At 42.0% G+C, this 23621-nt stretch overlaps 1 protein-coding gene across 2 annotated transcripts in view; it reads left to right on the forward strand.

The window, feature by feature from the left end:
• The window catches only part of ppp6r2a (protein phosphatase 6, regulatory subunit 2a), a 30574-nt gene extending 8397 nt beyond the window's left edge, over positions 1–22177 (forward strand). The window contains exons 8-24 of one of the 2 annotated variants that reach the window (XM_034074742.1): positions 1526–1639; positions 2808–2934; positions 3801–3953; positions 7061–7288; positions 7714–7778; positions 10576–10691; positions 11192–11277; positions 13018–13098; positions 13275–13372; positions 13557–13614; positions 14654–14781; positions 14876–15036; positions 16280–16424; positions 17337–17425; positions 17729–17915; positions 19396–19482; positions 20899–22177. In XM_034074742.1, coding sequence (XP_033930633.1) covers positions 1526–1639; positions 2808–2934; positions 3801–3953; positions 7061–7288; positions 7714–7778; positions 10576–10691; positions 11192–11277; positions 13018–13098; positions 13275–13372; positions 13557–13614; positions 14654–14781; positions 14876–15036; positions 16280–16424; positions 17337–17425; positions 17729–17915; positions 19396–19482; positions 20899–20947 — 1972 coding nt within the window. In that variant the 3' untranslated portion in view covers positions 20948–22177. The remainder of the gene's footprint in view (positions 1–1525; positions 1640–2807; positions 2935–3800; positions 3954–7060; positions 7289–7713; positions 7779–10575; positions 10692–11191; positions 11278–13017; positions 13099–13274; positions 13373–13556; positions 13615–14653; positions 14782–14875; positions 15037–16279; positions 16425–17336; positions 17426–17728; positions 17916–19395; positions 19483–20898) is intronic. The other variant, XM_034074743.1, reaches the window with a different exon arrangement.
• Positions 22178–23621: the final 1444 nt, after the last annotated feature.

The following is a 23621-nucleotide window of genomic DNA, read 5'->3' on the forward strand; positions in this document are numbered from 1 at the left end:
GTTGCTAAATCCACCGCGGGGCATAAACAGAAGGGCAACCATGGCAACCATGCTCGGGGGTCTTCTTCTCTGCTTTTGGTGTATTTTGTGGCAGAAGTACAGCGCCACTTACAGGCCCGGCATATGCACTACAGCGTCTCCAGCGGTCTCGTTAAATGAGCCGAATGCGTGTGAACGGAGGACTTTTTTTGATAACGAATTCGGTCCGTTTGCGCTCCCGTGTAAATGGGGTCGAAGCTGCACGGGTGCAAGAAGGTTTTGAACTTTTGACCTGAAGTGAATTTCTTGTTCTCTGTTTTAATTTCTGATGTGTGACATGTTGTGAAAGCACTTTGAGCTGCACCTAGTGTATACAAAGTGCTCTACAAATAAAGCTTTTTTTATTTCTGTAAAGGCACTATGACACATTTGTGGTCAATCAGGTTAAATCTCTAGGACAGGGGTGTCAAACTCAAGGCCCGGGGGCCAAATCCGGCCCGTGACTTCATTTGATGTGGTCCCACAAGAGCTCTGAAAGAATATAATATGTTTATTATACGGTTACATGCCGATTTACAGAAGCACGTTGTCCATAAACTACATGTCCCACAATGCATCTCAGAATTTGCCTTTTCCTCAGAATTTAAATGTCGAGTGTTTTCTCCAAAATGTCACTTTTTTTTAAACTACTTTTCTTCAGAATTTGGCTTTTCTTTTTATATCATTTTGTGACATTCTCACTGAAGAGACTTGCAATTATTTGCCCTAAACTTCTGCTTTCAGACGTAGTTAATTATGAAGTTTTTAACCTATCCGATAATAATCCAATGCAGAGGCAATGATGTAATATATTATTTTATATATATTAAATATTGTATTTTTTTTTATATAGTCTTAAAGTTACAACCGGCCCTTTGAGTGCAACCATAATGCTGATGTGGCCGTGATGACATTTTAGTTTGACACCCCTGCTCTAGGAGGAGAGAAGGCTTATTTCTCTTTACAACATACATGTGCGAACAAAACGTTAATCCTTCTTCCTAAAAGTGTAGGCTTTTACTTTGACAACTATTGGAGGGCGCTTTCGAGACCATTTTCCACCCAGAGACCCATCATTATAATTTCAATAAGTCTTCTGCAACACCGTGGCTTTGTTTGATGGCTAAGCTACTGAAAATGTTTTTCCTGTCTCCTCCGATTAATGGCGTCACATAATTGAAAGGCCCTTTTTTATGTGTTTTCTTCTTGGAAAGTTTTTGGTGGTAAGACTTTTTAAAATGTCTGCTCCTACATGTCCACACAAGCCGGGATTGTAAGCCAACTATGCTATCCTCACTCGATTTGAAAAGTTATTTTATGAGGTCGTTGTGTGTGCAAGGATTTGCTGGCAGAGCCGGTTTGACAACAAGTCCTGTACCAAAAACCTGTTTTTGTACAAGTTTCATTTTGTGCCCTTCACCTGTGGACAGCATCTCACCTACACACTGATTTTGCCACACCTTATTACGTGTCATCACCAGCTTGTTTATGTATTCTTTTCTTTCAGGCAGGACAGTGTGGCCGGGCTCCTCAAGAACATGTTTGAGGGCGAGAGGAGTGAGGCCTCCTTTGTCAACGGAACTCAAGTGCTCCTTACCCTACTGGAGACCAGGCGGTCTGGGTGAGTCAAAGGGGTTCCTGTCAATCAATTGTAAACGTTGCTTAGTTCATTCTGGTCCCGTTGCTTCCTGGTCCTTCAGGGTCTTAAGGGTTCAGTGACTGTTATAAGTTAACAAAAAAAGTAAAAAGTGCTCCTATCTGCTTATATACATATTTGTTTAACACTAGAACTGCCAGAGGTCGCTGTATACCTAAAACCGCCAAGGGGTCAAATGTACCCTCTATTGATTTTCAAGGTACAATGTTCTTTTATTTATCATACAGAACGGTGAGTTTTGATCGCACAGGGATGAAACGTATTACATACGATAAAAAAACGGCTGTGGGTAAAATTGTTAAATAGACTGATTTTTGATAATGTAAGTCTAGTGCAGCGATACTCAACCCGCGGCTCGCGAGCCGCATGCGGCTCCTTTAAGACTAGTTGCGGCTCTTTTAAGTCCCACTTAAAAAAAATAATAAAAAAAACGAAAAACATTGTCAGCAGAATTCATCAACATTTCATTATCACTCTCAAGTCACACATCAGTCATCACACACATCAGTCTATTAAGCCGCCCCCCCATCCCTCTGAACAACCAATCACAAATTATTTCAGGTTTCGCGCTCTGATTGCAGGTGCGTGAGATAATTGCTCCGTCACACTGGGAAAACTAGCTTATGCAAAAATGGCAAAGGAATATAGGAAACGAAAATATGAAGAGGAATATATATAAATAAATCACAGTTATTGCACTCTACATTATGCTTTTCATTCCTTAGTAACATATTACTATTATCCATATTCTCAAATGCATAATGGTTTCAGGGAGGAAAGGAGCGTTTTTGGATTGTGGCTCTTGCAAAAATATTTGAGTACCACTGCTCTAGTGTCTCTTGTGGAGAGCGTTCATACTTTTAAGAGCAAACTCAAGACCCAACTTTTTTTATTTGGCTTTAACTTGTATTGTATTTTCTTCCTTTTTTTATTTATTTATTGAATTATTATTATTTTATTCCTATTTTTTTCAGTGCTGTGTTATTTAAATCACAGATCTGTGGGAAAGGGGAGAAAGTATTTCTTTTATTATATTAAATTGTCTGTGTTTCGTTTGTGAAGCACTTTGAGTTATCTTTGCGTATGAAACATGCTATATATAAATAAAGTTTGATTGTTTATTGTCTCGCAGGTTGGAAGGGCTGATGGATCTGTATTCTCAGGGTTATGAAAGGTCTTACACTGTCAACAGCAGTATTTTAAATGCCATTGAGCCCCATTTAAAGGACTTCCAGCAGCTTCTTCTGGATCCCCCCAAGGTACAGCATTAAGGAGATGAAGCAGCTGACGCATGTTGGCCTCATATCTACTGAAGTCGCTGATGTATAAATGAATTGGCAGTACATATTACTTTTATACCGTCTTGTTTCCCCATCTGTGGTTCAGTTATTAGAACTAATAAACTCATGGAAGGCAAAAAACAGAAATGTATATGGCACCCCCCCCCCCCCTCTATAATGTATTGTTCTTATACATTTTCTCTGTGCTTTTAAGTAATTGTAAGCGGAGTTATACATAGATATCTTGCTCCATGATTAAAGTGAGATTATTGTCATGGAGTGATGTATGTTATATGTGCGGGAGGCGTGTGGCGCAGTGGACTAGTACGTTGGGGTCAGGGGGTCACAGGTTCAAACCCCACTGCAGTCAGCATGTCGTTGTGTCCCTGAGACACTTCACCCCAAATTGCTTCTATGGGGATTGCCCCAAAGGAGTATGTAAGTCGCTTTGGATTAAAGCGTCTAACAAGTAACATGTAATGTAACTATTCTGCACACATTTGAGTACGTACGTGGGTGTATGTTGTATGTATATTATTACATTATTATTACATGTCACTTGTTAGATGCTTTTATCCAAAGAGACTAACATACATTCAGTACTGTACAATCCCCACAGGAGCAATTTGGGGTGAAGTGTCTCAGGGTCTCATCACAACGACATGCTGACTGCAGTGGGACTCGAACTGATTCGAAGTCCATCGTACTATCCACTGAGCCACAGCCTCCTGTTATGTCTGAATGTTTACAAAAATCACAATAAAAAGAGTATTAAAACAAAATTAAATACACCCGGGGTTACTGAGTGTTGGTATAAAACTTCCACTTTATCATTCCCTCTACAGAAAAGTGCAATATTGACGACGGTGGGCCTTCTGGAGCAGCCTCTTGGGAACGCCCGGCTCCACGTGGCCCGGCTGGTGGCCGCGCTGCTGCAGACCAGCGCCCTCACCATCTGCCAGGAGCTCTGCAACCTGACCACCATGGACCTACTACTGGTAGGAAAACCTGGCTGTTTGAGCCCTCACACTGTACCTCTGTAAAAGAAAGTTGTTTTAGAAAGATGCCTCAGTCTGTTTCCGTGTTATATATTATATACTTCTTGCACTATTTTCCGAGGTGGGAGTGCAAATACTTTGTTACTGTACTTAAGTACATTTCTCTGGTATCAGTACTTTACTCCACTACTTATTTTTCTGATGACTTTCTACTTCTCACATGTTGAACTTAAATACCTGTACTTTCTACTTCTCACATGTTGAACTTAAATACCTGTACTTTCTACTTCTCACATGTTGAACACAAATACCTGTACTTTCTACTTCTTACATGTTGAACACAAATACCTGTACTTTCTACTTCTTACATGTTGAACTCAAATACCTGTACTTTCTACTTCTTACATGTTGAACTCAAATACCTGTACTTTCTACTTCTTACATGTTGAACTCAAATACCTGTACTTTCTACTTCTCTCATTTCCCAAACAGCTGGTTCCTTTAGTCTGAATGTGTGTCTGGTGCGTGATCATTATTCTTTAGAGTCAGTGCGTGCCTATTGGTTGGAACACGATCCGTGTATCCATCACTTCCTGGTCTTCTCTAAAGAAGAGGGACCAATGGAAACGTTGTCATGTTGCCGTTGTTCAGCATGGAAACATTCATTAGCTAACGATGACATTATTGTTCTATTGATATAAAGGGAGGTCAGGTACTCTTTAAAGCAGCTGCTAGCTATGGGTACTTTTTACTGAAGTACATTTCAAAGCCTCTTTACTTTGACTTGAGTCAAGAAGTTTAGTCAGTACTTCTACTTTCACCATTAAACACGAGTATTTTTAAACACGAGTATCTGTGCTTCTACTTGAGTAAAGGATGTACTTTTGCCATCTCTGACTATTTTGTATTTTTGTATTTTATTATATATGTTGCATTGTTGGAGGAGCTCAGGTCAGAATAATTAGCTATGTGCAAAGGACAATAAAACTTTTGAGCGTTTGAATATATAAAGAAGAATCAGATTTGCACTAGGTTGGTCATGAGGCAGCACTGATTACCTTATCGCACCACCTGACCAAAGTGCAGCCCGCTCAGACATGACCAATAAGGTGTGTGTGTGTGTGTGTGTGTGTGTGTGTGTGTGTGTGTGTGTGTGTGTGTGTGTGTGTGTGTGTGTGTGTGTGTGTGTGTGTGTGTGTGTGTGTGTGTGTGTGTGTGTGTGTGTGTGTGTGTGTGTGTGTGTGTGGACAGGCGACTCAAACACTTAACCCCAAGCTTAATCAGTGGATTACTTAACAGATTAAATGATTATCTAAATAGATGGCGATAAATACTGTAACTGGATTTGTAATTTCTATTTTTATCTTTAATATTTTAAGCTTATTAATATGTTGGGCTCTTTACTTGCTGTAACACTGTAAATGTCCCCTCGAATAAAGGTGTTCTGATTCTGATCAATTGCACAGACTTCTAGTATTGCCCTGCTTTGGGAAAGTAATTTGGCTAAAATACTTTAACCTGATATTATTACATCTTGTATGCATTTTACATTTCCCAAGTTATTGAAGTGACTGTTATTTTGTACATATTGATTGTTGTGCTTTTATTTATGTCTTAATGTGTGCATATGTATTAGGGCTGTGCAATTTAATCGATCTTGCGATATATATCGATATTTAGTTTTCCGAGAAAGTATCGATATTTCAGCCGCGGGTATCGATACATTAAGTCTGATAACTGTGTTCGTTATACGAACACAGTTATCCAGGAGAGAAGCTTTAAAAAGGAGACTAATTGAGTCTCTGAGAATGTTCAAATGTATACTTTAATTAATAAAAAGCGCGGTAATGTTACAAGCAGAAGATGAGCGAAGGGAAGAGAGCGAGCTCCACCTCTCCAGCTGTTAAATATCCTCTGCTGAATCCTCCCTGGGGGCCGGTTGGCGCTGCTGGGGATCGGCCCTCCACGTCTCCAATGTTCGTTGTTACGCATTACAGAGGATTCAGACATTGCACATTAAATATATAACTAAACACGCCTTTTCTCGTCCTTATCTCTTTCATGACTTTTCATTTAATACATTTTAAACGCTGTAATCAATACTCCAAAAATACCTCACGGCTGGTATCATTTCCGGTAGTTCCGAATGTTGTCTCATGCTACCCACGTCTGTAAACAAACGTATTCAAATAAACTGTACCTTCATTTAATATTCAGCAATAATAATATCTCGACGTCTATAGTTGTGGTGTTGAAATCAGTAGGTTTCGGTGCGCAACACTCCGTGTCATATCGCTACTAAATTCACCTCTATAGGAAATTGTATATTAGCCACATGCTAAATGCTAACCGGAGATGAAGGATTTTCAGAATAAAAGCTCAACAACTGGTTGTGCACAACAACTTCTGGTTTTTCAGTATAAAACAGCATTTAAACTGACGGTATGTTTATGGTACTTTATGCCATCAAAACATTGATTTTAATTTCTAACAAGTCCCATTCAAATCCCCCGTGTTCCGCCACCTGCTGCACCTTTTCATTCTCCATTGTCCATTGTGATACTGCACTTTACAGCTACAGTTTGCACTGTTTCAATAAATGAAACTAATTTTCTCACCACATCTTCTGATTCATTTTGTCCAGCATTTGCAAGCTGGAGACTCTCTGTCAGAGCCATATATTGTATAATTGATGCTTTCAGTTTTCAGTTGAATTAATTCAATCCAAGTCAATGGAACACTCACAAGATGTCACCAAAATCCCACTGTCCCTTTAAAATCTTTCAGAAAATGATATAAGTGTATCGAATCGTATCGTTGGCTGAATATCGTGATATATATCGTATCGTTGGCTGAATATCGTGTATCGTATCGTATCGTGAGATTAGTGTATCGCCACAGCCCTAATATGTATACATGTGTCTGTTTGTGTATATATAGGATATGCATATTGTTATATATCTTTGTATTTCGATCTCTCTGTCTGTACACACAAACTGAAAGATTGACAATAAAGTTGACTTAATGAATCACTGCCTACAGTTCTGTCTTGCATGCGATATTTTCACAGCATGTCACTGACTTTGCCTCCCGTCTTTCTTCAACAGGATCTGTTCTTCAAATACTCCTGGAATAACTTTTTGCACTTCCAAGTGGAGCTGTGTGTGGCGGCCATCCTGAACCATCCCTCTTCTTCAGAGGAGCGACCCAGCCCGGCTCTCCAGAACCACGACGTGAAGCCCGACGCACCAAACTCTGAGGGGCAGGAGGAGACCTCGGAGACGGGCACGACCATCGACCCTCAGACCTCCCTCCACAACGCCCTCGTAGCACATGTACGTCGCTAAAGCAGCTGCAGAAGAGCCATACTGCACATAATAATATTTAATACATTTTATTTAAGGCGCCTTTCATGACACCCAAGGACACCATAACATTTGTTGAATATTCTAAGACGTAAAAGCAACAGAACATGATAAAAACACAAACATACCATCATGGAGAAGACAATTTAAAGTGGACACAAATGATAGAGATAGCAGGTTATTCAGGGAAAACGGATGATAGGGAGCACTACACTGAACAGGTGCGTTTCGAGGAAGGACTTGAATGTGGTGATTTTGTCAGACTGTCGGATGTGAAGGGGGAGAGAGTCCATAGTTTGGGAACTATCTCAACATCTCTGCTGTTTTGTTTGCATGGTGCTCTTCCTGAAGTATTTCCACACTCACACTCTCCATATGTCTCTTCATCCCCTCAGCTCTTCCAAAAGTGTCAATTGGTACAGAGAATCCTTAACGCCTGGGAAGAGAATGACAAAATACAGTAAGGACCTTTTTTGCTGCATATTTTTCATGCATATCCTGCTGATAGGTAACTAAACGATAAATGCCTGTGTAGTCACAAAACAAATACTTGTTCTCCATCATTTGGGATGAATTTTGCAATAGGGATGCTTCGATCGATGGGATGCTCCGATCGATAGGCCGCCGATCGATATCGGCCAATACTCACTCTCTGAAGATCGATCGATCTGTGCTCTCTTAAAATGCCGATCGCATGACGTAAAATACATGACACTTTTCTCTGTGCGCGGCAAAACAAGCTCGCCAAAATGGCTTCTCCGGTCTGGCAGTATTTTATGGTGTCCGAAAAGGATAATAAAATAGCGCCACTAGTTTTCACACACTGTTGCTGGTATTCTGGCCCATTCCTCCATGCAGATCTCCTCTAGAGCAGTGATGTTTTGGGGCTGTCGCTGGGCAACACAGACTTTCAACTCCCTCCAAAGATTTTCTATGGGGTTGAGATCTGGAGACTGGCTAGGCCACTCCAGGACCTTGAAATGCTTCTTACGAAGCCACTCCTTCGTTGCCCGGGTGGTGTGTTTGGGATCATTGTCATGCTGAAAGACCCAGCCACGTTTCATCTTCAATGCCCTTGCTGATGGAAGGAGGTTGTCACTCAAAATCTCACGATACATGGCCTCATTCATCTTTCCTTTACACGGATCAGTCGTCCTGGTCCCTTTGCAGAAACACAGCCCCAAAGCACGATGTTCCCACCCCCATGTTTCACAGTAGGTGTTCTTTGGATGCAACTCAGCATTCTTTCTCCTCCAAACACGTCTAGTTGAGTTTTTACCAAAAAGTTCTATTTTGGTTTCATCTGATCATATGACATTCTCCCAATCCTCTTCTGGATCATCTCAATGCTCTCTAGCAAACTTCAGACGGGCCTGGACATGTACTGGCTTAAGCATTTTGTTACTTTGGCCCCAGCTCTCTGCAGGTCATTGACTCGGTCCCCCCGTGTGGTTCTGGGATTGTTGCTCACCGTTCTTGTGATAATTTTGACCCCACGGGGTGAGACCTTGCGAGGAGCCCCAGACTGAGGGAGATTATCAGTGGTCTTGTATGTCTTCCATTTTCTAATAATTGCTCCCACAGTTGATTTCTTCACACCAAGCTGCTTACCTATTGCAGATTCAGTCTTCCCAGCCTGGTGCAGGTCTATAATTTTGTTTCTGGTGTCCTTTGACAGCTATTTGGTCTTGGCCATAGTGGAGTTTGGAGTGTGACTGTTTGAGGTTGTGGACAGGTGTCTTTTATACTGATAACGAGTTCAAACAGGTGCCATTAATACAGTTAACGAGTGGAGGACAGAGGAGGCTCTTAAAGAAGAAGTTACAGGTCTGTGAGAGCCAGAAATCTTGTTTGTTTGTCGGTGACCAAATACTTATTTTACCGAGGAATTTACAAATTCATTCATTAAAAATCCTACAATGTGATTTCCTGGATTCTTTCCCCCCAGTCTGTCTCTCATAGTTGAAGTGTACCTAGGATGAAAATTACAGGCCCCTCTCATCTTTTTAAGTGGGAGAACTTGCACAATTGGTGGCTGACTAAATACTTTGTTGCCCCACTGTATGTCTGTAGGCCGTTGTTGTGAGTGTGGACGGTCGGAGCATATTCTGCGTTAGCTTAGCCAATCTCCATTCAGAAAACACGCATTTTAAAAGGTGTTTCTCTGCCGTCTGTCTGCAGACTTGTCAAAGCATGAATTCATGGTTTTTACTAACCGGTATCAGTATGTTGTTACTTCAGCATAATTTTGAAACGTGTATTCCAATTAAATCACGGTAAAATATGTTCATCTTGTTGTAGTTGCCAGCGATTCTCTCACTAGCTTAGCATACTCAGCCCGGTTGTTGGCCCGGAAAGAACCTCGATTTTGGAGAGCCAGACAACTGTGAAAAAGTACCCGTTAACCGGAACTACGCCTAGTGGAAACGCAACCAAAAACGGGCCGGGCACGCTTAAACCGCGCTGTAGTGGAAATGCGCCATAAGAGTTAGACCTAACACACTTAGCTATTTTATCTACCTCTGGAACTAGCTAAACTAGTTCTAAATATTTGTGGAAGCGCCAGTGAATGAGCCCCATTAACTGAGTTTTAAACATCACTTTAAATCAGTGCTTCTCAAACTTTTTCATTCCAAGGACCACTTAACCAATAAATAAACACTCGCGGACCACCTAACTCCACAAATATCCAAAAACACATCGTTTTTTACAAATCGCCTGAAAATGGTACAAACGAGTGGCCACATGTGTGATGAAGGTGTTTATCTGGGCTATATCATGCAATCGAAAGTGAAACTTAAGCTCGTTCCATTGCGGAGATATTCCCGCGAGAGTGCGAAAAACTTAAATACATTTATTTATTACCAATGTGAAATTTTACCAATATACTCACGGACCACTAGGGGGCGCTCACGGACCACACTTTGAGAAGCACTGCTTTAAATGGAAGATCCCCATAGGCCCCGCCCACTCGATCGGATCGGCCCCAACATTGGCGATCGGAGTATCCCTATTTTGCATCATCTCAAAGGGTTTCCTGGTCCTTCAAAATCTTAAGGGTTGATTTGTATTTTATTAACTCTTATAGGTTAACAAGGAAGGTGAAAAGTGCTGCTCTTTGCTTACATACACATACTTACCTAATATATGTAATGGATGACATGTAAATCTTGAAAGTGCATGTTTTTATTGACATTGAGTCTGTGATTACGGTAACGTTAAAGGTGATTGTAAGTGTGTCTATTTGTAAATCTCAGAGGTGAGGGCGGCACAAGGAGAGGCAACATGGGTCACCTGACCAGAATTGCCAACATGGTGGTCCAAAACCTGGAGAAAGGACCAGTACAGGCCCAGATCAGTGACCTCATCAAAGGTAGACACGCGTCAGTCATCCTAATCGACAAAAATCGACATGTGTCCCCTCTGTGTTAAAAGAGCCTCTCTTTTTGATCCATTTCTATAAAAACCTGTCTGAAAATGAGCTGATCAGATTTTGGCCACTTTATGATGTCATGAAGATGTTTTGTCTTGTGTAGCCATTAGCCAATCAGCAACCAAGGTAACCCCCCCCCCCCCTTATCACATGAATCTCCTCCTAGAGCTCCATTGAGTTCTTTGTAACCAAGTCCCTCTCAGAGGGGCGTGGGGAGGGGCTCCTTATCTTCATTTAAAGTAACAGACAGAGAATCAGCACTTTGGAAACAGGGCTGAAACAGAGGGGATTATGGGTAATGCTGCAATGATCTGTTTGGTGTTTCAGCCAATCAGAGACAGGTTCTCTATATATCTGAGAGCTGTAATATATTGATGAGAAAAAGTATAATAGGGGACCTTTAACTCCAAAGTGAAATATAATATCCGTGTGTCTCGCAGAGCTGCCAGAAGACTGCAGAGGTCGCTGGGAGAGCTTCGTGGACCAGACGCTGAGAGAAACCAACAGGAGGAACACGGTGGAGCTGGTGAGGTTTCACCCATCATCAATCAGCTCCTTGTGCACCATTTTTTAACTTCCTCTTATTTCCTCTCCTCCAGTTTATACCCGCTGTGTTCAGGGCAGCCAGTTAATCAGGACCGCAGCGAGCAGCCGCTACCAGCTTCTCAAATGTGTCTTGAAATAAATATAAGAATGTATGCAACAGAAGAAGTCGGAAGTGTTATTTAAATGGGTTGACAACAACAGGGTAGGAAGATCACGATACAAGATATGTGTTGGTTCATACCTATCGTGAAACTGCACCATTTTAGATTATATACCACGGTCCAAAAGGTTAAACGATAAATTCAGAGTACTTCAGGATACACTCCTTTTAATATTTTTTGCATACATGATTTGGTAGCATGTAAAAAAGGTAATAATTCCCTGTGTATTAATCTCATTTCAACACATCATGGTAACTTTGCAGTCATTTTCCTTTGTCCATTAAACCCATGATAAAGTACCCCGGTTAGCTGTTAGCTCTCAAGCTCTGCTCCTGGCGATTCACAACACAGATGTAATGTTAAACACGTAGCGTTATCAGGGGAAATTAGGGGGTTTTGGCATTGATGCATCACTAGTATGTTGACCCGAACACATGTTCCCCTTGAAGCTAATAGTCTGTTGCACATTTGTAGTTTTAAAGCCGCGCAGGGACCCGTTGATATCTTGTGTTTTTGTCAAGACATCAATAGGCGCTTTCACACCAAGTACTTTGCCGTACTTAGTTCATCAGAACTAAAGAGCAGATCGCGTTCACACCGGAATAAGTCTCCGAGGGAGGATTACGCAAATGAAGCCGCTGCCGTCACTTCTTCTGCTTTGGGTTTACTGGTAGGCCGAAAACCACTTCACGGCGTATACTGCCGCCCGAAGTCCCCGGCCGGAAGTCCCCGTAGTTGGGGAAGGCTTCAGTAGAAGCTGCTGGGACTCCCAGCAGCTTCTACTGAAGCCTTCCGAGTAAATCGCCAGAAACGCCGACACCTCCTCATCTCCACCGCTCCAATGTTTTCTTTTGTGTTGCCATAAGTTAGTCTCTCTCTGTTTTGCGCTATGCTAATGCTAATGCTAATAATGCTAATGCGAGCAAATAAAATGGCGTCTTCACAACACTTTTTGGGAGTTTTACGGGGCGTGGTTTGCAATCCCCCCAGCCAATCAGAAATGGGAACCTTTTTCTCTCATGAAAGTACCTGAAAAGGGGGGGAAAGGTTCTCATGAACTAAGTTCTAGTTCCAGATTGTGTTGGTGTGAACTGGTGTGAACGCACATTTTCAGAACTATACTGGGAAAAGTACTCCAGTGTGAAAGTGCCTAATGGATCCCTGCCAGGCTTTAAATCTACACATTTACACAACTAGGGATATTTTTAAATTGAAAAAGTCCATTTGCATTGCATGAAATCAATGACTTGCTGCATTTAAGTGGTACTGTATTCATTAAAATGATAAGTGTGCCAGTTAGGGTAAAGCTGTGAACCGTAGCACGACTAAAGATCTGCTCCTCCTGGTTTTCAAATCCCTACATACTTTATCTGCTGATTTTTTTTTTTTTCACATTTTGCGCCACAATTTCTTGAATTTGCTTTCTCTATTTGATGTTTTCATAAATACATCTGTCATTAGAATTTCAACCCGAATATCAAACGTGTGGCAAAAGGCAGCTGGGCATCTCTACGTGTTTTTGAACACTATAAAAATGTCTCCAAACCTCCACACTGCAGGTGAGCACCCACAACATGCACTCGTCCAGTGAAGACGACGACATGGAGAGCCCCTTCCCCAACGACCTGTCTCTCCAGCAGGTACACACACACACACACACACACACACACACACACACACACACACACACACACACACACACACACACACACACACACACACACACACACACACTTCTGTTACTCATTTGTAAACATCAATCTCCTCGGTCCATACTGATATCAGCTTTTTAAAAAGTGCCATTTGACCTCCCCAGGCCTTCTCTGACTATCAGATCCAGCAGATGACCGCCAACTTCGTGGATCAGTTCGGCTTCAACGATGAGGAGTTCAGCGAGCACGATGAAAATATCAAGTAAGTCGTTAAATTATTTGAAGGATAAAGTAATTCACCCCTCAGCATCAAACCCCTCTGCACCAGATCTCTAGAGACGTTTTTATTATTTCTTTGTTACTCCATTTGATTTCATGTCTGTGGTTTTTGTTGTTAAAGTCGTTTGTTAACATGTTCCCATCTCTTTCTGGTTCTCTTTCCTCAGTGCCACATTTGACAGAATTGCTGAAATAAACTTCAATCTCGATGCTGATGATAATAGTGTAAGTGTTTGCTGGTGTTTGTGACTCAGTGCTTTATTAAAGATGTTATTAAATACATTAGATCTACTGTCCCAACAACATGTGTTTGGGTTGTAAACATTGGTGTGTGTGTGTAGCATAGGGATGGGTATTGTTAAGGTACTACTACTTTTATCGATACCGCTTATCGACGGGGTCTTTTAACGGTACTCTTATCGGTTCTTTTGGAGAGAAAAAAAGGTAAACTAACTAAACAAATTGTTTACAAAACTAACATTGCTTTTTATTTAAATTAAATAGATAATATTTCACATCAAAAGAAACGACATGTTTTAACAAATGGTAAATAATCTGATCACAGAACTGTGAACAGAATAGCTGAAACTTTAACAAACTAACTAACTCAGTTTCCTCTAATCATTAACCCATGTTTGTATAATGGAGTTAACTCGTGGGTTGCTGCTAGCATACATAACACCTGACGTGGAAACGTTCCTCGTGGACGGGGCTACAGAGCTGCTAGACAGACAGTGGAACCCGGTGCATTCCTCCGTCTGGATGTGGAGCACTTTGGATAAATGTTTAGACAAATTGCTCGTGTTACCGCCCTTACATGCTCAACTCTTATTGCACTTTTGGTACATGCATGTAGCAGCTGCGTGTGTGTAAACTGCCCCGCCCCCTCGCACACAGACGGGGAGAGAGATCTCGTCTGGATTGGAAAAATCGAAAATACTAAAAAATAATCAGACGCATTTTGCAGTCTTTTTGCGTATTAGAAACGGAGTTGGCGAAACTAAGACTGCAATATAATGTTTGTGTAGCAATAATACATATGACATATATTTTAGACGTCTCCAGTACCGATAAAAAGACCGATAACGTCGGAGCTTAACGGTACCACGGTCTTTACTAATTCAGCCCCGGGGCCCGTTTAATACCGGGGCCCGGTACCCCTCCCTAGGGTAGCATGAGTAAATGAGAGATGTATATTTCATAATGTCCCTAATGGGGATTGTTTGATAGCATTTGACTGATTTGAATGTGTGTTTGTGTGCAGGCCAACGCAGCTGCTTTTGAAGCCTGCTGTAAAGAACGGATACGCCAGTTTGACGACGCTGAGGATGAGGAGGACATCTGGGAGGAGAAGGAGATGAATTATGCAACACAAGCTAAATCCAGAACACGGTTGGATCTGTTTTCTAGTTTTTAGCACCAAGCATTTTTGGTATTTTGTCTTCTCTCTCCACTCCTAACTCCTGGCCGTTGTCCCTCTCGACAGGTTCGGGGTCTCCCAAACCTCAGAGGAAAGCTCCAGGGGCAGCATGGAGAACGGCGGCAGGGATCGGGACCACGGATCTGGATCTGATGATGAGGAGGAAGAGGAAGAGGAGGAGGAGGAGGAGCAGCCTGTGCAGAACGCGCAGAACGCATCAGAGTCAGGTAGATCAGAACAGTGTCTTTCAACCTATGTTTACATCAAAAAATGTCCCATGGCGCACCAACAACTGAAAGTTACTACATGACACATCGTAGCCGAATACAGCATTTCTATATAAGGATACTTTGATGAAAGTCTCTCAATTAGTCCAACAGTTCAGCTCCTAAGTCGCTAGCTTTGAGAAAACCGCAATTTGTTTACGCCGGAGAACAACAGTCCATGTTCTCGTTATGAAGCGACGGGTGTTTCGTTTGGAGGTGTTTAAGCTAGCGTGGGAAAATAAAGCCGTTGGATTTTATTTGCAAGAACTAAATAATATCTTTTTGGATCAATGAAGGGAAATTGGGCAAGATGTTAATGGCGCATTTCCACTGCAGCGCATAGCACGGTTTGCGTTTCCACTCGGCGTAGTTCCGGCTAACGGGTACTTTTTCACAGTTTTCTGGCTCTCCAAAATCGTGGTTCTTTCCGGGCCAACACTATTTGCCGGAGTATGCTAAGCTAGTGATGCTACAACTACACAATGAACATATTTGACCGTGATTTAATTGTAATACACGTTTCAAAATGATGCCGAAGTAACAACACACTGATACCGGTTAGTAAAAACCATGAATTCATGCTTTGACAAGTCTGCAGACAGACGGCAGAGAAACACCTTTTAAAATGCGTGTTTTCTAAATGTAGCTTGGCTAAGCTAACGCAGTAAATGCTCCGACCGTCCACACTCACAATAACGGCCTACAGACATAAATAAACCAGCGACTGTATCCTCCATGACACAGACAGTCTGTGGTTTGTACTTGTTTAACTTTTGTCTAGTTTCTGATCAGATATGAGGAGCTGTGAGCTCTGAGGGCTAACAGCTAACGGCTGTGTTGGTTTTGTGTTTCGTATTGAAGATGACGTCACGGCTCCGCCTACACTGCGTTACTATAGTTACTGCCCCAGCTACTAAACTGTAATGGAAACGCAGCATAAAGTGAGCCTGGCCTACCAAGGCCTCAACTGCCTTCCAAATAAAGCGCAGAGGAACAAAAAAGTCTTTGTTTTGAAGTGACAGGTGTTTCGTTTGGAGACGGCGTTTAAGCTAGCGTGGGATAATTGATTTTATTTGTAAACTAAATAATACTTTCTTGGACTAATTAAGGGGATTTGTTCAGCTACTTGCATCCCCAGCCAAATGCATTTTAGAAACCTTGCAGAATCTGCTCTTGTGTTGATTTATTCTTGGTTCTTTCCAAGGTCCAGGCTGGACGGCAAATTTCAGGGAGTCTGGAGGGACGGCAGCTTCCCAAACGGCACCAGGGTGGGACAGCTCGTCGAGGAGCGGAGCGGGGACGCAGGGAAGTGGCTGGGCCAACTTCACCGAGTTCCAGCCTTTCTCCGGGTGAGACACACAAGCCTGCTGCTGACCCAAAAGTACAAGTCTGCTCGGACGATTTTCAAGAAAAAACAGACATTTAAATGCCATGTCTTCTAAGTCAGTGATGCTCAAACTTCTTTCAATAATGTTCAGCCAAGTACCCCCTGATCAGCGCAAAAACAATTCGTTAGGGACAAAAAGCCTATAAAGAGGTACAGTCCAGCACTGCACCATCGGTGTCTGATTTATTAAAACAACATTGTAACTGAGAAACACTTAAATGGTACATTTAAAATGTTTACAATCCATCACTAAATTCATGGCAAACCAATTTTAACATTATGCAATAACACTGAGACGACATTAGTTGCATTGAACTGATCTTTTTAATAAGTTGTACAATGTAGTGAAACATGGGCTCGTGCTTCACTGAGGATCTTTGTTATTCTGACAGGGAGGCTACTGCAGTTATTACACTTCGCGTTTTGAAATATGTGTAACTCTGTTAATATAAAACCCACACTGCTCAAACTCCCTTACTTTTCCTAAAATTGGTATATTTTTTTTCATTAACATAAAAAAAAATCTCACGTACCCTTGCAGTACTCCAACGTACCCCTAGGGGTCCGCGTCCCCCATTTGAGAACCACTGTTCTAAGTTACAGGTTAAATCGATGATACAGGTTTCACTACAGAAACTTGCCAGGGAACTAGAGATCAGATCAGGGTGTCCGCGGGGTCTTAAAAAGTATTAAAAGTTGGGTTGCATATCTTTTGTGTTATAGCGCATGGTGGATATGACACTTTTAGGTGTTGAAAAAAGGTCCCTATTCTGGGGGTTAGTGCTTTCCAAATGTTCAGGGGGCAATAGATATTTGTTGTAGTATCTATTTCCATCATGCTGACCCCCCTCTGTGTGTTCTCGTTGCGCTGCAGCACAGAGACGGAGCCCAGGTGCAGCTCCCCGGTGGCCTCGGACAGTAGCGCTGCAGAAAAACAAGCCAAACCAAACCAAGAGAAAAGCGGTGAGTGTTTACCTGACGACAACAACCGCTGTGTTGTTCCCAAACACAACAACAACAAAGTCACTTCCCTTTTTTTTGAGATTAATACACAACATGTACAAAAGCATTTAAAAATGTTCTTTTAAAAATAACTAAAAGTACATAAGAAAAAGAAAAATTAGACAACAGCAATTACGTACAAAATTCAGAATACAGATGTAAGCTACAAATAATAACAATAATACAGACAAACATAAATATAATAAAAACAAAATAAAACACACACACACGTGTATAACAAACTCACTTCCTGTGTGTCTGCAGATGTTAGTGCCTCAGCTGCTGATTGGCCCGTGGGCGAAGGGAAGAAGGCTCCCGTCGTGGCCTCCGACAGCAGCTCCTCCAGGGCGTCCGACAGTGAGGAAGACGACAAAAAACTGTCTGGAGCTCCTCCTACTGTAGCCGTCACCGTGGAGACAGCCGCCGTCAACAAGACAGCCGACCCAAAAAGGTTAGTGTCGTGTCAAATGATATAAAATCATTTAAAGCATATAGTCTTATACTCTGATTGCCTGTTAAATTGTATATGTTTAACGGAGACGTACGTTAAGGATTTACATTTCAGGAGGGGCAAAAGGAAGTGTAGGTTTAATGATGGGATGTAGGACCAGTTGGCCGTTTCCTCTCTGTTCCTGCATTTGGGATGGATTCCACTTGCATATTAACTTTCTTTATTACTTTATTCAATATAACAAAAGACAAACGTTGGCCATGAATCATTTATCAGCTTCTCTTAAGACTTTCCTCCACAGTCGTCCAACGCTCTGTATTTTGAACCCCTTTCCTTCTCTCCCTCGATCGTGCCTAGGATGTTATGCTTGGCAGCGGTGTGTTATCGAGTTATAATAACCTCTGAAATGTCCGAAATTGACCAATCAGAATCGAGTATTCAACTAAGCCGTGTAACAAGGGGGTAAAATCATCCCCTGTTGACCCGTCAGCAATTAAGCTAACAATAAGCACACCTGTAGTTCATCTCTCATTTTTATCACCTCACTGTAGTATTTAAAGGGGACCTATCATGCAAAATGCACTCTTGTACGTCTTTTATACATGAATGTGTGTCAGGGAACTCACCAAGTGTCAGAAAACACAACCCTCTCTCTTTTCCTCCGTACCCAAATCTCTAAAAACGGGGCTGCAACGGATCTGACACAGACTGATGCAGATTTGAAATATCTCTGACATCAGGAACGAGGAGCTCCGCCTATATGGGCAACTCTCCACCTATCCGGAGGAGACAGCCACGGCCATTGCCGTTCGAAAGCGCTGGAGACGCTGTAGTGCATATGACAGGCCTGTAGGTGGCGCTGTAGTCTGCCACAAAAGCAGCGAAGAAGACTTCTCACAGAATCAGCCCTTACAAAAACAGGGCTAATAAAGAGCGAAATGAGGCGTGGCTAAAATGCAGACATGTTTTATATCGGTATGGCCCAACAATATATGTTTCAAATATAGCATGATAGGCCCACTTTAAGTAAAAATGCTCTGGCCTCTCAGTCGTTGTGAGCACATGTGACACACACACACACACACACGCTCGCTCCCACACATAATCTTCTGGAGTAAAGGCCGTGAGAAACATTAGTAACACTCTGATTCTCCGCATGACTCACAGTTATCCAGGATTGTGTAAGAGCTGCCGAGTGTTCGTGGTAATTAATTTTCTCCTCAGAAGTAAATGCTGATCACCTCCAGAGTCTCTCGGTTTGTCCTCGCACACAAAGCTAAATGCTAAGTGCTTTGTTTGTCCAGCCTGAAATAGAAAATGTTTTGCCTTTTTGGCAGAGGGGCCAAAGGTCGGCTGCAGAACAAAGAGTGAACCAACATGTGGACGAAGTTCAAAGACGCTTGAACTAGCAGCCTGTGCTAATGGGTGTTAATGTGTGTGTTAATGCCTGTTAATGTGTGTGTTAATGTGTGTCCTGCAGTGAGGAGAGCACGCTGTCTCTGGAGAAACTCTCTCTGTCAGATCCTCCTGCTGCAGATCCAGCCGTCACCTCACACACTGACAGGAAGTGAGTGCTAGCTTCATTACATTAAACATGCTATCATGCTAACATGCTATCATGCTATCATGCTGTGCTGAAGCTCTTTGGTTAATTCTGAAGATATTTGATTTTTATGCATTTATTTTAGAAATAAGAAGCTTTGATGATAACATTAATAGTTACATTACCCGACACTAAAACCATTTTATCGGTTCTTTCGAGGAACTTTTTTTACGCCTGTCTTTTCAAATTGAGACAAAAAGATGTTTACTAAAACACATTATTTATATAGCGCTTTTCCCAGTGCTCGAAGACCCTTAACAAGAAAATGGGAATAATGGCGCGTTTCCACTGCAGGCCTCAGTCGGCCTCGCTCGGTTTGGTTAGGCCTTATCAGGCCCGGCTCACTTTAATGCTCCGCTTCCATTACAGTTCCGTTAGCTGTTAGCACTCAGAGCTCACAGCTCCTCATATCTGTTCAGAAACTAGACAAAAGTGAAACAAGTACAAACCACAGACTGCCTGTGTCATGGAGAATATAGTCGCTGGTTTATTTATGTCTGTATAGGCCGTTGCTGTGAGTGTGTATGTTCGGAGCATATATAACGTTAGCTTAGCCAAGCTACATTCAGAAAACACTCATTTTAAAAGGTGTTTCTCTGCCGTCTGTCTGCAGACTGGTCAAAGCATTAATTCATGGTTGTTACTAACCGGTATCAGTGTGTTGTTACTTCGGCATCATTTTGAAACGTGTATTACAATTAAATCACGGTACAATATGTTCATCTTGTTGTAGTTGTAGCCCCTTGCCAGCGATTCTCTCTCTAGTTTAGCATGCTCAGCCCGACTCAGCCTGGTTGTTCCTGGCCTTAGAACCACGATTTAGTCGGGCCAGAAAAAAGGTGAAAAAGTCGCCCCGGGCCAAAACCAGGCCAAGTGGAAACGCAACCAAAAACGGGCCCCGCACGGCTCGGCACGCTTAGAGCGAGCTACCCGCTGCCGTGGAAACGCGCCATTAATAACAATAAAACAGTCGTGAGTAGAAGACTGGGTAGAGGATTATAGGTTTATGAAAGCAAGACAGAACAGGTGAGCTTTGAGGGCTTTTTTTTAAGATTGTGAGAGTTCGCATTTCGAACTTGATGCACAGGAAGTATCAAATGGTGTTGATGTAGAAAATAGTAATTGACAGTTCTTTTCCCGTGAAAACGTTATTTATTTGTATTCCGACGATAAAACTTGACCCTGTATGAGGGCTAATATTAGCTACATATAGCATAGTGTCGCTTGATTAAAAAAAAAAAGTCTGATTTTAATTTATTTCTTTGTTCGTACAAGTTTCAAACCCATACGACGAGGAGGTTAACGTCTCTGTGGAGATTGTGTTTTCTCCCTCGTACAGTGAGAGAGTTTGTGTGACTGTTTCCTCTGTCGTCCTCACAGGGAGGAAACGCCCCCCCCACAGGAAGTGTTGGTCAACGGCCCGGTGTGAGACTGCTGAAAATCCACCAGAGACCCCCCCCTCCCCTCCCCCCAAAAAACCACCTCACTGCACCCCCCACGGTGTTTTTACTGAGTCACTCGGCCATGGCATCGGACCTGGACACTGCCAACCAACAGCAACAGAGAGGTGGTGGAACATGTTGATACAGAGAGAAAAGGATGATTAGAAACCAATCGGACGGGGGTGCAGAGGAGTCATCTTCAACGCCTTTTTTTCCACGGTTGCACATGATTACGTGCGGTTTTAATGTAGCAGCGATCTTCAGAAGGAACAATCAGAGGGGGTAACATCGTCGTCATCGTTATTTTTTTAAAGATTTCCTCTCCTACTCGTCGGAAGCTGTCGGGAGCGCCGTCTGTTCTGGGGGCTTTTTACACGGTCGGCCCCCGAATGGATAGCACAGGCTAACTTTTAATGATGCCTCCACAATAAATGTTTTATAAATAAAGACTTTTCTTCGCCAGGCTTAAAGAGAGAGCACTTATGCAGCCATTTACTGTACATTATAGCACAACGTAAGTGTCTGTCTCTCACCCACATCGAGGTTTTTAATCTTCATTTCTCTCAAACATCTTGTCGTACGTCACCAGGTTTCTGAACGAGGGTCAGTGAGGAAGAGGAAGAGGAAGAGGAGGGTGAACAGAGCTCTAAAGTATTACTGTCTTTTGCTCATGTGCAATAATATCAATTAGCCATTTTATTTAAAAATAATTCAATAGTGTTTGAGGCTCCTTTTGGTTTAGAGAAATTTGATCTGATTTCAAAACTGTTTTTCTTTGTAGTGCACGTGTAACTGTTCTCTGTTGACCTAGCTAGTGAGCTAAGACCTTCTGATTGTATTGTAAGTTCTTATTGCTAACCCCCATTCAAAATCAACCAAACATTATCTACCTATATACAAATATTATCTACGTTTTAAAGTAATTTTACAAGCAATCTTGAGATTACTGTCGTCTGTTCCTTTTCTCTTTCTCTCCACCGAGCACGTCTAACTGAGCGACGCTGTATGTTTTTATTTTTTAAAGTTTAATTTTATTTGTCTCTGAGCATCAGGATGGGAAAGAGGGCAGGTCTGGGTTTAATGCAGAGCTGCAGGCCTCTGTTTTTTTTTTTTTGGTGTACTTACTTAAATCATCTGACAGTGATCAGGTTCTACGATCATTGTTTGAAAAGAAATTTGAAATTAAAAGCGTCTGGTCGACCACATTAATACCAAAAGCTGTCTTTGCCTGTTGTGTTTCCACCTGTGTGTGAGTGTGTGTGATGGAGGTAGATTTGTCTCAACATTATTTGTGTGAACAGCAGTGGCGAGCCGTGACTTTTATACCTAGGCCCTCTGACCCCCCCCCCCCTTCCCTCGAAAAAAAGAAGAGATATTACATCACACCGTATACTTCAGCGGACCCTCTACCACACAAAACAACACCATGTATCTAATAATAATAATTCCTTACATTTATTAAAACACCTATCATGACAGGGCACCCACAGCCAATTAACAATTACAAATGAATTAAGTCGGCACGGCGACCCACATCGAAAATGACTTAGGCCTACCTTTGATGATAAATCACTGAAACACAAAGTCCATCCTCCTGTCCTTTTGGATGAAGCACTTGCAGGTCATTCAGCTGATCCTTTGCCACTCCAGTTTATCATTGCAACTCAATCTTGAAAATGATAATAATTTCGCAACGATGTCATCACTATCACTGAAGTGAGCCATCATGAACGAATTTATGCTAATCATAAATCTATCGATCATAAATCTATCGATTAGATTTATGATTCGACAATAATAAAAGTAGGGTAGACATGTGGATATTATCCGGATGAACACAACGTACATTTATCTAACAGGTTCGTTTTCCACAGACCTTATTTCGAGCTATTTTCCAAAACCCTGTGGAGAAATCCCGTTGCTTTCTGTCGAGGGAATCCGAGCGCAGCTTACTTCCGGGTTTTAGGACGCGTCACTGCACCTCTTGCATAGACCTCACAGCGGGCGGAACTTGTCATAAAGTCCGCGAAAATAAAGCCCGCCCATTTAGAGGGAAGATATGATTGGTCAATTGTACTGTCAGTTGACATTACTCTCTCGTTGAGTTACTGTAGCTGGCCCTCTGTGAATGTCGAGAGGGACCAACAAGCTCTCCCGTCTTCACAGAACTCGCAGAGACGGCATTTAACCCTTCACATTCCAACAGAAACTGAACAGGCAGATTCGAAGGATTTATTTATTTGGAAATGTTATTTTAAATACAATTAAATCAAGTTATTTTGGTAAAACTAATGAAAAATGTAACAACAAAAATGTTTTTTTTTTATGTTTTCAAATACTATTTTTTAGAATATTTTAGAGGGCCCTGACGGCTCGCCACTGGTGAACAGATAAATAATCTGTCTAGGCCAGGGGTCGGCAACCCGCGGCCCTTTACGCCCTCTGCTCTGGCTCCCTTGAGTTTAGACAAAAATAAGAAGAAAATAAAAGTATTTGTAGGACTATTTATATTTTGTTGCATGGTTGAAAATGTTTCGTATCTTGTATTTTGAGGTGATACTGTGACACATAAATAAAAAACAAAACGGTTTTAATTAAAATGCAACTAAAATATGCGTCACATCCTGCTCCGGTCCCGCGCGAGCGCCTTTTCTTGGAGGC

This window comes from Pseudochaenichthys georgianus, chromosome 23, assembly GCF_902827115.2.
Source record: "Pseudochaenichthys georgianus chromosome 23, fPseGeo1.2, whole genome shotgun sequence".
NCBI classification, from domain to species: Eukaryota; Metazoa; Chordata; class Actinopteri; order Perciformes; family Channichthyidae; genus Pseudochaenichthys; species Pseudochaenichthys georgianus.